General features: G+C 40.4%; 2 protein-coding genes across 8 annotated transcripts in view; both read right to left on the bottom strand.

Moving 5' to 3' along the window:
* Positions 1 to 505: 505 nt before the first annotated feature.
* LOC133728778 (endoplasmic reticulum oxidoreductin-1-like) lies at positions 506 to 5389 on the bottom strand. Of its 7 annotated transcripts, none has more exons than XM_062156220.1 (9): positions 5028 to 5389; positions 4138 to 4217; positions 3986 to 4038; positions 3026 to 3150; positions 2743 to 2856; positions 2442 to 2644; positions 2206 to 2329; positions 1054 to 1166; positions 506 to 697 (listed from the first exon to the last, which is right to left on the bottom strand). In XM_062156220.1, the coding sequence occupies exons 4-8, from the start codon at positions 3044 to 3046 to the stop codon at positions 1125 to 1127; spliced, it is 504 nt and encodes a 167-aa protein (XP_062012204.1). In that variant the 5' UTR covers positions 3047 to 3150; positions 3986 to 4038; positions 4138 to 4217; positions 5028 to 5389; the 3' UTR covers positions 506 to 697; positions 1054 to 1124. The 7 variants fall into 7 exon arrangements, with proteins under 7 accessions (XP_062012204.1, XP_062012203.1, XP_062012208.1 ...); XM_062156219.1 differs by having other exon boundaries at positions 3986 to 4032; XM_062156224.1 differs by lacking the exons at positions 3986 to 4038; positions 4138 to 4217; positions 5028 to 5389 and adding an exon at positions 3245 to 3815 and having other exon boundaries at positions 3063 to 3150.
* An 8400-nt stretch (positions 5390 to 13789) lies between these two features.
* Positions 13790 to 14546, bottom strand: part of LOC133734439 (protein GRAVITROPIC IN THE LIGHT 1-like) — a 2562-nt gene continuing 1805 nt past the window's right edge. Inside the window, 1 exon segment of the mRNA XM_062162094.1 lies at positions 13790 to 14546. Within this exon segment, the coding sequence (XP_062018078.1) occupies positions 14065 to 14546 (482 nt within the window). The 3' untranslated portion in view covers positions 13790 to 14064.

The raw sequence follows: 14546 nt of genomic DNA, 5'->3' as shown, positions 1-14546 counted from the left end.
AGTTCGCCAATGTTCTTCAACACGTATGTTGGAATACGCCTGGTGAAACCCGCCGGGCATGAGACTGGGGCCGTGGTGGGCGCCCTCGTCGTCGCCGGAGACTCCCATGCCTAGGTAGAGGAGGCCATTGGCGGAGGCCTCGTGCACTACAAAAAAAAATTCAAATTGCCACGGCGCTGTGCCGTCGCGGAAAGTGAAATTGCCGTCGCGAAAGACCAATGGCGACGGCTAGGCGACGGCAATTGCGCCGATGTCGTTGGGGGCGTCGCCATTGGTATTAGCGACGGCAAATGCACCGTCGCAAGCTTATTAGCGACGGCAAAAGGTTGCCGTCGCAAGAATTTTGCTACTGAAAAATGCCGTCGCAAATATCTATAGTGACGCCACCGACCGCTACCAAAGCTTTGCGACGGTAAAATTGCCGTCGCAGAATTTTATTTATGAATAAAAAAAAATCTGGCATGTAAATATGCATTGGCAGATTTTTTTTTTTTTGGATAAAAGCTGTACAAAAAGGAATTCAACATATTGAAAAGGGAATGTTACATTTGGATTTTTCTCATGAATGTTACAAAAGCAATGAAGCTTTTATACAAGAGTTTATAAGATAATACAAGGTACTTTTCTTCCTCTACTTCAAGAAAAGCTTTGCAGGGATCTTCCTCCATCTTCCTCAAGATATGTGTCCGTTTTCTATCTACATAGATAAGTGAAACGTATTCAGATAAAGAAACATAAATCAAGTGAAGAGAGGGAGGATGAGCATGAGACTTAGGACTACACTTACTGATACTAAAGTTTAGGCAAATTGATATTGAAATCCTCTGATTAATTACTTTATGAAAGCATAGATCCTAGTGTGGAGAAGTGTACATTTAAGTGAAATTTGGAGAAGTGTACATTTGAGTGATTAATTACTTCATTAAAGCATAGATCCTAGGTTGGCAAATTTACTGTCAACCAGATCAAACAATATCGGTGTACACACTACACACCAATAATCCAGATAAAAAAACTTGAGTGAAATTTAAACTACATATGAGTTTTTCATACCTGCAATCCCCAAAAAATGTTGCTGAAAGCTCTGCCTCTTATCCTCCTTTTCCAACTGTGCATTTTAGAGCCTATGCTCCAACTTCTCCTTTTCCCTGTAGTTCTGGACATACCTGCGTAAATTCAAGATTCAATGAACATAGAGTTGCAAATTTAGAACTTGATAAACAATGAACAAGAATTACACACATAAGAAATAAGTTACAGACCAAAAAAACCTTTACTTAGTTTCGTAGCTTTCAGTCATTTCATTATAGTTTCAATTCATATATACTCTATGAAAGCATTTAGTTCCTACTGTCTTATGGTATTGATATGCCCTGTTTTACTTCTAAGCTTCATTGTCATGTGCCCAGGAAGGATCCAAAAGATAAACCCTTAGAGGAATAAGCCACATAATTAACTCATCACAAACAACTGAGATCAAAAGATTGTGAATCATCAATAACTATCATTGTTATTCACCAATTGATGTCACACGCTCAAAATAAAAATCAAAAGCATACACCTTTTTCATTCCAACCTCCTCAAACCCCAATTCAAAACACATACCCTAATATCAAAACCATTAAACCAATCTCACAAAAGCAAAGGATAGTCTTTCCCATTAAATTGTTTAAAAAAAGATTTTGGGAACAAATTAGTGCTCAGATTTTATGACTACCACCTAAAGCTGGTATATATCTGTTTACAATGATCCTATTGTACTAGATATAATCTCCAGCAAAGCAAATCAAATAGATAGAATAGCAAGTAGCACAGCAAAAAACAATATTAAATTTTGATGAAAAATTGAACTAAAACTAGATTGATTCTTGAATTCTATCAAAAAACGGTGGGCATGAGAACTTAAACAACAAAGTTTTAAATGACACCAATAAGAGCCATTTCGTTGCAGCTGCAGCTGCATGTGCAAAGAAAAATGAGAGAGAAAGAGTTGGTTCATGTTCACCTACTCTAAAGAACTTGTTAAACAAGGCAACTCAAACAAAGTCTAAATGTTCAGCTGGAAAGCTATTGGAAAACCTCAAGCATAACCCGATCAAAACCAATTTGGTAGCTTTGCAAGTCAAAACTGACAAATGGGTATTTAGATAAATAAGAAAACCTACGTTGCAAGATAAGTTTGATAAGAGAGCTGCAAGAACTTACAAGTTGATCTTGATGATTTTTACCATCCACAGAAAAGAGGATCTTCAATGCAGTACCAAGACCAAGAACTTGAAGCTTTCCCCAGAGCCGACATTTCTCACATCCCACACAATCCATTAATGCACTGAAATTTGAAGATGAAATTTTTACTTTACAACTCCGAATGACAAGCAGGTGATCAATGTTTAGTTCAACATAAAATATTAATTACTGAAGCAACTTTCTCACAGACAAACCTGATGTTTCTGAATTTCTTTTGAATTTTTTGCTTCAATTGTGGTCCGCTCTGACTGTTCCAGAGCTTTGCTTCATCAAACGGTAGGGGACATGTAGCTTGGAGTTGAGGATTGTAAAGTAGCTGCCTCATCAAAGACTCTGTTCTAAGGTATTCCTCATGATTACCTGTATCATACTCAGCCTGCTCTAAGTAATCTGCAGCCTACAAGATGTTAAGCCCATCAATGATTAGTAAATGTGGGACAATAAGAAAATTGATTATGCGGTACCAACTCAGAAAGGATAGCAGAAAATGCTTACTCTTGTCACTGCCCGGAGAACAAAGAGGAATGCGAAGTACAAATTCTGAACACGATCTGGATATTTTAAAACGCGATCATGCATCAGTTCCATGTGATGAACATGGTCAAGTTCCTGCCAAAGGATGATGAAATATTTAATGAGTTATTTAAGAATTTCAATATCCAGCAATATACAGGATTGACTGCCACACTTCCCTTGCATGTACTAAACGAGTACATATAAAGATTTAATTATGAAATCTTAAATGCATGTAGACAAAGGAAACTTCAAGAAAGCATACCAAGCAGAGAACATGGAGCATGGTATCATATGCTTGCCTGCTAAATAAGCTATCTCAGCAACTTCAAAAAGCTGCATCTCATCCTCTCAATCCCATTACTCCTCTCTATCTCTCTCAGTGAATCTCTACAGAAAACAAGAATCACCTCTCAAATTAACACCTTCCTCTTTAATCAAGAAAAATAACCAAAACTTTGCAAAGGTTGTTGAAAATTGACACCTTCCTCTCAAATTAACACCTTCCTCAGTATCATTCTACCAAAGCAGCTAACTGAACATGTAAAGAGCAAGAGAACCATGGTAACAAAATTGAACTAACAAGATAATTAGATATGATGCAGTACGAGTTTGTGACTAGATACAATTAGATATGAAATGAACTACTTATCAATCTCATAATTCTAGACTTTTTGTTTTCATTTTTTGAAGTTATACATGTCTTCGTTGCTGCCATGGGTGAAGTTAAAAGCAATTGAGAGCTTTTATTTTGCTAAGAGATAATTAAAAATAAAACTTTTGGCTACTTGTGGTGGTGGTGTTAGCACTTGGCAGATAAGAAATGGAATCATGCACTAGCCAAATATAATGGCTTCTTGTCAAAATCTTCTGGACTCTTGTTTGCATAAATGAAACTTTGTCATGCAGCGGTGGCTTTTGGGATTTTTCATGAGGTTTTAATCAATTGTAATCAAAACTGAACAAGACAAAAGCTCAAATCTTGAGGTCTGGAGTGCAGGAACAAAACAAAAAAGTTGTAATGGACTCAAATGATATTAATTGACTAACAACTTTAATTGCTTGGGTAATCCTGATATATGCATAAGTTCCAATTTATGAATCATAAATGGACTAACAACTTGACATATTTATGGACCAACACTAACATTTCTGCAAAGCAACCAAAAAAAAATCATATCAAGAAGAATTGAGCATGCAGATCTAGGAAATGAGATTCACTTACAGCAGAGACTGATTTGTTGAGGCACTGTTTCTGTGCTTCTCTCTAAACTACTCCTTATTCAAAACCAAAACAAAATGCCAGCAAATTAAATAAATTCACAACAACAAAAAAAAAAGTAAAATTTTCAAACTTAACCAATATGGATCGCTTACCTTTGAGATCAGTTCTCAAGCAAACTCGAGCAATATTTTAGTCCAAGAGTTGCAGCAACAGATGCAAAGAGAGTGATACCCTGCATGAGCAGAATATATAGGAAGTAAAGATGTGTACAGTTTCAATACAATGCTTGTCAAGCAAGTTTACCAAAAGGGAGATGTCACAACAAATAGGCATTTAAGAACAGATAATTCTCCAGCATGCATAACCTTATCATTATCAATAGATTGATAGTCCATTTTCAATAACTATTTTTTGCTCGACTGACAATTACTTTAGAATGATGTTTTTACCTTGAAATAAGTTACTTTATAGTTAAACAGAGAAGGACCACAAGGTCTGCGAGTCAGCAAATTCAATAAATAACTTATCTTTGGTGATCTGAAGTGTATAAGACGGAACCGGTTCCACTCTATCATCTCAAATTTTAGGGGGCACTTGCAACATGCTAATAAGATGTCACTAAACTTCTCCAAGTTCACCACTTAAACTACAACTAGGATACTAAGGAAGCCTTTCTATATTCAGTAACTCTCTATTTGCTTCACCAGAACATGAAAAGAATACATTCTTTCATTTAATTTCTTTCTAAAAACATGTAAAGTTCAGAAGACCCAAGTTGTACCCTATTACAAGAGTTACCTTACTATTTCTGATATCTTTCTGCTCTTAGAAAATCAAAAGGAACAGTACTTTCTTATCATAAGCAGATCAAACTCATAAAATGTGAAACTCTATCGTGAAGAACAAACCGACAATACCCAAAACCCATAAACCAAATTCTATCACCAAAACTTAAACAGTCAAAAACCTGCAAAACCAAAATTAGACCAAACCCACCAAATAGAATCAAAAACCAAGCATTACCCATCAAAATAGATCATACCAATTTGACTCTGGGGTCGAGAGAATGAAGAAAAGTGACGGGTTCCGACACGTACTGGCCAATGGGGCTAGCGGTGGCACCGGAGATCAATCTGAGAACTTTATCGGATCCCAAAGCTTGGGCGGGCAACAGGTTCGCCCACCACGGCGGTTGGCTATTATCGCTGGAGGTGGAAGCTCTAATTCGGAAGCTTGATTTAGGGTTTACAGAAATAAGGGTTTTGTTGTTGTTGTTGTTGAATGAACGAAGGGGAGTGAAGTTTGGGGTTTTGGGAGGAAGAAGAAAAATAGGAAGGAGGTGGAGCTGAACTAGCATATGTCGACTTCACAGATTGCTATGTTGACCTCGTTGTCGGGACTGGATGGAGGGAGCGGGAAATAGCAGATGAGGGAGCGGGAAATAGCAGATGGAGGGAGCGGGTTTTGGCACATATATTCACCCAAAAGTCAAAAAAAAAAAAAAAAGTATAAAAGGAAAATACACGACGGCACATTCTACCGTAGTTAAAAATAGAGAAATTTAGCGACGGAAAAAATATGCCGTAGCAATTGAAGGTACATTTATGCGACGGCGATGCCTTGCCGTGGCAAATAATTTTTCTCTTTGCGACGCGGCATTTGCCGTAGCAAATTTTTGATCAATGGCGACGGCATTCTAACGCCGACGCTAACTGGTGAAGCTAAATGAATTCTTTTTTGTAGTGGTGGATGCCGCACTCGGTGCTCTAGTACCACTCATTGTTGCCGTCTATGATGGCGTCGCTGGGCTCCATGTAGGCCGGAAGGGCGGCGATGGTCTGGTCGACGGGGGCGCCTGCCTTGACGAGAATCGTCATCTGGGGCGCTGGAGGGAGAGGACGAAGTCTTTGGGGTTGTACTGACCGGAGAGAGGGAGGTTGCCTTTGGGGTTCTATGGATGGAGAGAGAGAGAGAGAGTCTTTGGGGTTCTTTGGATGGAGAGAGAGAGAAGAGAGAGAGAGAGAGAGAATGGTAGTTTTGGAAGAGAAATTTTGTGAAATGATAAGAAATATTAAAAAAAAAGCAAAGGGTGTGTAGAATGTAAAAGGGGGTGTGCAAATTTCACCCCCCTATAAATTAAAGTCAACATATTAAATTTGCTAATTTTACATTAACAAGATTGCAATAATCTAGCATTACAATTAATATATTGATTTTTATTGTTTATTGTACAAAATATATTAAATAAGAATATGTTAGGAATGAAAAATTGAAGTGTTGAGTTTTTTTTTTTGAAGGGCCCAAGGGCAAACGAATATATTCCATAAAAGCCAAAATAGGCCATTACATACCCTTCCGCTGCCATCTAGACAGACAAGAAGCTAGTGCTAGTACCCACAGTGGTACATAGAAAATAGACCTACTCAGTGTACAATCAGATACCTGGATAAAGCGGGATCCCCCTTTGGTACTATGCCGGAGGCAGTAGAAAGATTCGGCCCTCCCAACCTAACTATCACCCAGTAAAGCTAGACGCCTAGAGACCTCAATTGGTGTACAACTAGAGACATTGAGAATTAAGTCGACAAGACCAAGATCAAATGCTAGAAACTAGATGCACAAAAGTGCCTAGACTGTCCCTGACAATAGGGAATTATTGAAAAAACAAAACTAAAGAAAAACTAGATAAAAGGTAGGGCGCAAAAAACCTCAACCCAAACTTCAGCCCATAATGGGCCCATAACCAGTGCCAAAGCCCAGAAAATCAAACCCAGAAGGTGGCTGTCCCCAACCCTTCCTGGCCTAGACTAGCCTCGCCGCGCCTCCACCCCGTCTCCACCACTGATGTCGGACAAAAAAGGACGTTGTTGCCGCATGACCCACCGACGAGAACACGCCACCGAACACCATCCTTATCCCACACAGGCCGCACCCTGAACTCTGCGCCATAACCAAACCGGCAGTCCGATCACCGCCGACAACTAGTCGAGCAACATCGGATCCATTCCATCTAAATGGCCCGCCGAATTCCAACCGTCACCAGACGCCGCTACTCCCCGGCAGAGCCCCAAGTCCACTCCGATCCCAATCTGCAGCCACGGCTCAACTACTCCTTTCACCGAGAGAGAGAGAGAAAGTAGGACATCCCCGGATCTCCTCCTCCAAGCCTGAAACACAGCCTCAATTACCTGTTCGGCCGCACCCAACGTGCGTTGGCTAGGCCAGAGGCCGTCGCCATTGTCGGGGCGTAGCCGGACAGGCGCTAGCACAGTGACGGCGACTAGAGTGACAGAATAGTCGCTAGGGTTTCTAGAGAAAAGGGAATAAATCCAATATGGCAGCCGAGTCATAGGACCGCGATTAACAAAAAAATTCATCTGAACTACATCCAACACGGGGTGTGAGTTTTAGACTTAGATCAAATTAATTCTTTTAATTTTGACTTGCTAGTGATGTTGTGAGGGGAGAAGAGCATTGTCATTAAGATCTCTACTGTTTTTTTTTTTTCTTTTCTTTTTTTCAATGGTAGGGGAAAATTAGGATTATGAAAGTTCTAAAAAAATTGGGAGGGTCCAAAGAGTAAACATGGAGGTATGAATAAAATAAAAATAAAAATATTAAGTTGGCAAACATATTTTTTTGCGGAACTTTTTTTTTTTTTGAGAAGAATGTCAAGTCTTTCATAATTCAACCAGAATTATACATAACGATTCACCCCAATAGGGTTGACAAAAGAACCATTACCTAAGTATTCCCATCTTTTTCAAGCTGTTAAGCCCAGCCAGAAAAGCCTTACAGAAACCTATGAATACTAAATGGCACAGGAACTGGGGTGTAACGTCCCGAACCCAAATTCACCCGTTTACTAGTCATTTGGACGGTAAACGACCTTTACTTTCACTTTTACTTTCGGTTTAGTACTTTTAGTGGCCCTAAAAGTCGACTTTTTGTTCGGGTCAAAATTTGAGAAAATGTTCTTCATGGAAGTTGTAGGGGACGTTAAACCGAGCGCGTGCATATGTGGTATGTAAAAATCGGAGCTCGTATGCAAAAGTTATAAGCGAAATAGTAAAGTTACTGTTTATGGTTACTGTTCATGGTAAGTTTCTATAAATAGCCAATTTACTGTGGTAAGTTTCCATTTTGGAAACTTACCGGCTTTTCTCTCTCCTCTCCCCCGATCCTTTCTCCTCTTCGGCCCGATTTCTTCTCCCTCCGATTTCTTCCTTTTCCGGCCACCCCACGATGGAATCCGGATATCATCAGGCTCGCCTTCTCTCCCTTGACACGCCTGGGGTGGTGTTTTGCGGTGGCTCGACCGGTGGAGCTCGATTTGGAGCTGTGAACTTCACTGTAGCAGATTGGGGTTTTCCGGCAATTCTTCCGATTCCGGCCGTTTCCGGCCACGAAATTGACATCGAAGGTTCGGTTTTCATCACTGATCATTTCCCCTATGGCCTTGTGTCACGATTTGTTGTGTAGAAGTCGAATTGATGAATTGAAATTTTAGGGTTCTTGAGAAATTTCGGGGTTGTGTTCACCGGCCGAATTGGAGCTCTTTCAGGTAAAATTGGAACTTGTTGTAGTTGAATGAATGGTTGGGTGTGTTGAGTAGATGCTACTGTCCAAATTTGGTGGCCATCGGAGGTGGTGGCCGCCGGCGCGTGGGGCCCACGCGCCGCCACTGTTGGTGGCGCGTGGAGGCGTGTTGTGCAGTGATTTAATTCCAGTTTTTAGTCCATTAAATCCTATAATTATCATAGAGCTTGTATGTGAAGTTTGGTGAATTTTGGAGGAGTTTGGAATTGTTTGTGATTTCCGAAGTTTGAAGTTTTGTGTTGGAATTGTTGGAAATCCGGCCGTCGGATTTTCCTCGTTTTCGTTGTGGAATATGTTAATTGAGGAATTGGTGTTGTGGAAGAGAATTGGATTGAATTTGAGAAGTAATGGAGATAGGGATTTTCGGGTTTCGTTTAGGTTCGTAATTATTTTATTGGATTGTCGTTTACGGAAATATAATTGTGTACAGGGCAATGCCGCGAGCTACGGTTAAATGAAGGAACTCGTTTGCGTGGTCGCCCAATAGTACTGTGAGTGGACTTTTGTTTTTAAGAATTGATGCATGCGTTGTTTCTTAAATTAATGCTTTATTTAACTATCATATTATTCTTTGAGCATATTATTTAGTTTCGGATATTATTTGGTTTTGAATATTTATTGGAATTTTCATTGGATTTTCCATCATGATTTTCGAACGTGAGTTTCTATGCTCGTATTTGAATTTATGATTGATATGGATATTCGACGAATTATTTCTGAGGTGGTTTTCGGAATTAAATATATTTCTATTCGTCAATTTGAGATTTCTGAAAGATTTTCAAAATGGAATTTCGTTGGAGTTATATTTCTTATTTATTTATCGACTTTCGGTTTTGGCATTGGGAATGCCTTAATGATGATTTTGAGATTTTCTGGAATATTATCGGAAATGGGATTTCCTAAGGAAATTATAATTATTATTATTTCTTGCCCATTTGTTTATGACTTCGAGACTATTTTGGCGTGCGGGGCCACGTCATTGGAAGATATCTTTTCTCGAGAGATATTGGGGAAGCTTTATGGATTTACTGGTTTTCGATTGTTTTCCTTACCATACCGGGGTCCAATACTAGGTCTCCTCCTCACTTACTTTGTGTTTGTGAGTGGCAGTTGAGGTAGTTTATTCTCCTCCTCACGTGGGTGGCAGTCGAGGTTATTAGTTCTCCTCCTCGCACAATCTATGTGTGAGTGGCAGTCGAGGGTAGGTAGAGCCTGAGAGGCTCCATTCCCGTATGGTGAACTCTCTTCCCCGTATCCTTTTATTGTTGTTCTTGACTGGCGGGGCTAGTCCGATTTCCGTTTAACCAGCGGGGCTGGTCCTATTTCTCGAGCATCGGAATTTATATTCTTCTTCATGGTTATTTGTGACTAGCCCCATTTCTTGAGAGGAGCTTCTCGTGGCTTGTTTTCATAATTATTGCATGCATCGAAAGTTTTTAATGAAATAATTGTGGGAAAGTATACACTCTTCTGTTTTTTTACAATTAATTATTTTTGTCCACTCACACTAACGTTTTTATGTACTTTCCCCTGGGCCCTTCGGTTTCAAATGCCCAGTTTGCAGGCTAGATTAGTTGAGGTCGGGCGTACATGGAGTCGAGGCATAGCCAACAGCATTGCTTCCGCGTACTCATTCTATTTCTGTTTTATGTGATACCTAATAGATTAGTATTGCTCTGATAATCTATGAGATTAATATTGTTTTTGGGTTGAGACTGATATTTGTGAAATTGGAGTTGTGATTTGGGGAGCAGATGGCTCCAGGAGAATAAGGATGGATGATTTAGAAGTGTAAATGTTTTCCTACAGGTTTTGGGTAGCCTACTTTTAAGGGAAGTTCCGCCAAATTTTTGGTAGAATTTCTTCTAAAGTGGGCCCCGCAGGGCCACTTCGGATTTCGGGGTGAAATCCGGGGCGGGTCCTGTCATGGGGGCTAGAAGATCTCTTCTAAGCAAGCATAGAGGTCACAAATCCATCAAGACAAAATAAAAAATAACTGTAAACACTACAGCCCAAGTTCAAACAAAAAAGCCCAAACCCAACCCCAGTTCCCAAACCCTAAAAGAGCTTGCAAGCCAGGCCCAGTTATGAGCCCACATCCAACCACTTATCAGGTCACCGCCGCCATCACCTACAGTGTCACCACCCGTGTGGAAGCCTCCAATGCTGCCGCCGAAGCATTCCAAATCCTTAATAAGGGTTGAAACCCAAGCCCCACAGCTGGGTTTGCTAAAGACACCCAAGCATCTAGGCACCAGAGCCTTCATGCAGCCGCCTCCATCAGCAACCCTTCTGGCTCCACCCGCATCGATTCCAGATCGCGCTAGCAGCTTGACCTTCAACGTCGAACACGGTCACACCCAAACCAGGGTCTCTCGACCCCCAACCCGAATGGCCTAACCACCGCTCTTTCTGGCAACCAGAGATTGCCCAATCATTGTATGCTGCCTCCTTACCGAGATTAGGCGCCGAGACCACCACCTCCACCTGCTCTCACCCAGCCGACGAGAAGTCATCAACGCCACCACAGAGAGTCACAAGAAAAAAAAAAAAAAAAAGGGAAAACCATTCCCCACAATTGGGGACTACGCCACCCGAATGCTGTCGTCACCCCCCACAATTAGAGAATCAACTCGAGATGCTATAAATGACTCTTTACTTTGATTTTGTCTATATGGCTTTGTATAAATAGGGATGCTACTGGACAGTGTCGGGGAGGTTTATATAATCTTGTTTCAAATGTAGTGTTTGTGGAGCAGGTTGAAGTATTAGTTGCAAGAAAAGATGTGGACTCATCATAATCTATGATGTGGAAAATGACATTTGATTAGCTTAAGATAAATAATATTAACTTTCATCAGTGGCAGAACTAGAAATTTTACTTTGGGAGGGGGGGGGTCCAAGTCTAACAATAGATGACTAGATTTATAATTTTAATTATTTATTTTAGTTAACTATACGTTAAATGTATCATTTTTGTAGATTATTTTTCATCACGATACTCATAAACAAATAATTGAATACTTTTAGCCCTTAAATCTACAAAATCTTATAAAACCATATCTGTTTAATCGAGAATGAATTTCTGAAAATTTAGTTCCACACCATTGTAGTCGCAGACTCGAAATAAAAGTAGAGGCACAAAATTAACAGAAAACTTCTCATTCAAAACCATTAAAAACCCTAACATCAATATGCCCAAATTTCATTTTATTAATCTAACCAATTGTTAATTATTTTTAGTTAACCAATTTCAATTCAATAAAATATTATGACTCTCACCGGAATGAAGTGGATGATGTGAATGAGATGGATTGGTGGTCTAATCCAGGGAGACCCAAGGCTCGGTGGGTGAGAAATTGTTTGTCCCGAATTCGCCCAAGTAGAGCTCGGCTCAAGATAGACCTAGGTTTGTTTGGAGGAGCCTGTTTCTTGAAACCATGGGGAGGCAGCCATCTATATGATCTGGATCTAAAGATGGCGGTGATTGACATCACAAATCATAGATGGAAAAGAGCTTCTAGTGTTTGGCATAAAGGACGAGAGCAGGAGACATTTGGACTGGACTGGCCCCGGCAGGTTGCAGATCTGCCATTGCAGCAGGTCCTCGAAATTAGCCGAGCAGTGTCTGCATTCGACTGTGATGGGAGGCTGGGAGCGATGCAGCCTAATTACTCAAGGCGATGCAGACTGAGGATGAAGGGACACAAGCATCGATCAGCGTGTGCGGCGGTGGAGTCTGCTTCGAATGATTGCATGGCAATGGCGCGGATGGTCGACGGGTTGAGAAGCGGCTGTGCTGCTAGAGATCGGAGGTCGGGTTCTGATAGGGTGCCCCAACAAATTTGGGTGCTCGAACCATGCTAGGTGCCCAAAGTAAAATTTGATTGGGGGCCCCATGGAGGTTTGGGACCTAAATGGGTGAAGGTTTACTGGAATTGGGCTCTCTTGTGGGCCAAACAGATGAGCTCTAATCTGCTAGGGTTTCGTATTTGGGATCCTGGAGGTTTTGATCCAGCCAAATATGTTTACGTTGACATAAGTGGTACTATTGAATTATCTGGAGTAGTACTGAAGGAGGATTCAAATTATTCTATAATGGCGGAGCATGATACGTCAAATGAGTGGACTTATCTCTATGTACCACCGTGGGTACTACCACATCTTCTTGTTCTGTCTGTAAATGGCAGCGAAAGGGTATGTAATGGCCACTCTAGCTTTAGGCTAACACAAATTTCTAGTAAGTTGTTAACACTTTACGATTGTTATCTGGATGTGTTACGATATGCTTGTAACCAAGCTCTATTGAGTGTCTATCTATAAAATTATTTCCTTTGATTCAAAAAAAGAAAAATTCAATAAAATATTATATATAGAATATATATCTATCTATCTTTGTCAGGGGGACATTTATGATCTATCTATCTTTCTGTTATTGTTTTTTGTCAAAAACTTAAGGGGGGTCCGGACCCCGCCGGACTTGAACATAGCTCCGCCCCTGACTTTCATCTTCTATAGATACCAGATTTTTATTTTACTCATGCTTATCGTTAAGTCAAATGTTGTGGCTCACAAGTTAGCTCATTTTGCATAATTGCATCTACTAATTCTCTTTCTTTTCAATAGGGTGTTGTACCTCCTGCTTTTCTTAAGTAATTTCGAAAGAGTTGTCTCATTGAATTTAATGGAGTTGGTCTTTTTTCCCTTGAAAAAAAGAAATCAAGGGAAGACCGAATAGTTAATGTGCCGACCTAGGCGGACTATTAGGTGATGATTGATTCAACTTACAGAAGCACCACCTTCCAGGATTTAATCCATTCTCACATTCCCTCGGTTTTGAACTTGACTGTCAAGGGTCGGGTTGTACTAGTCTACTAGAGGCTTTCATGTGTGAAATTTCTTTCAATTACTAAAAATGTACAAAAGCACCTTGAATTGCTTCATCAAGACATTCAAGTATGAAACTGATGTATTTTTAAATTCATGCTTTCACTGTAGTTCTGTACCACTTGTTGTCATTGCCATTTGAATGTTTGATAACTGATCAGTCCAGATTCACCATGAACACCGGCTTCATCAAATATTTTGCAACTCACGCAGCATATAAAACCCTGCAGGGATATGTTGGCCTTTAATAGATGGTCATCCATATGCAATTGGTACAGGGTGATAAGCCACAACAAACACTGATTTGGAAGCTGAAAATCCAAATCCGGACCCAATTTGAAGATCAATGATCTCCGTTATTGGTCTTTTATAGTCGGATCAATAGTGATTATATCCAAAATGACACTGTAAAATGAGTATGACTACAAGATACCAGATAATCAGAATTTATGTTTGTGTAATAGCAACTAGAGAGAGAGAGAGAGAAAAAAAAAACACATCTTTCATTTATACAACACAGTTGGAACATTTATTGGAGTAGGACTGAATTCTACATTATGTTTCCTCGTCTGTTTCCTTATCTGTTGAAACCTCTAATCCCTGGAAACTAGGTAAACTCTGGCCTTGATAATAGACCCATTTCCAAGCTTGAACCCAGGACTTACAGGAAACCCGACAACCTGACCCGAAGGAACCCGCCCACCCGAAAGCTTGACAACACTTTCCATGTAGTGTGGATGAAACTCAGCACCTCTAGTAGCCTCAAATTGACTAGGTGTTGGGTCAAGAGAGAAGGCCAGCAAGTGCAGTAACCAGACTGCTTTAGTCATCCCCAAGAACTGACTGTAAAACTCACTCCTTGGGTGGTTTCCATCTAAGACCTGGCGTCGCTGATCCAAGTCTCCAAACAATGACTCTTCCATCTTGGGATGAACTATGGCCAAGTACTTGTTTGAGCAGAACTTGCCAAAGTGACACGTGGGCAATATTCCAAGAAGCTCGGCAGGATCCATGGCCTTCATGTCACGGTATTGAGTGAAGCAATCACGGCGGTACTGATCCGGGTTGAGAAGCG

The sequence above is a fragment of the Rosa rugosa genome, chromosome 2 (assembly GCF_958449725.1).
Source record: "Rosa rugosa chromosome 2, drRosRugo1.1, whole genome shotgun sequence".
In the NCBI taxonomy this organism is placed as follows: Eukaryota; Viridiplantae; Streptophyta; class Magnoliopsida; order Rosales; family Rosaceae; genus Rosa; species Rosa rugosa.
The sequence above is the reverse complement of the archived record's forward strand: the minus strand, read 5'-3'. Positions and strand labels throughout refer to the sequence as shown.

What these genes read in the sequence shown, in the direction of transcription:
- LOC133728778 (XM_062156220.1), bottom strand. Translation starts at nt 3,046, where the DNA reads ATGCTCCATGTTCTCTGCTTG. An exon ending in TGCTCCATGTTCTCTGCTTG is followed by an intron (nt 2,857 to 3,025) that starts GTATGCTTTCTT and finishes ATCCTTTGGCAG; the next exon opens with GAACTTGACCATGTTCATCA. An exon ending in AAAATCATCAAGATCAACTT is followed by an intron (nt 1,167 to 2,205) that starts GTAAGTTCTTGC and finishes GAATTTACGCAG; the next exon opens with GTATGTCCAGAACTACAGGG.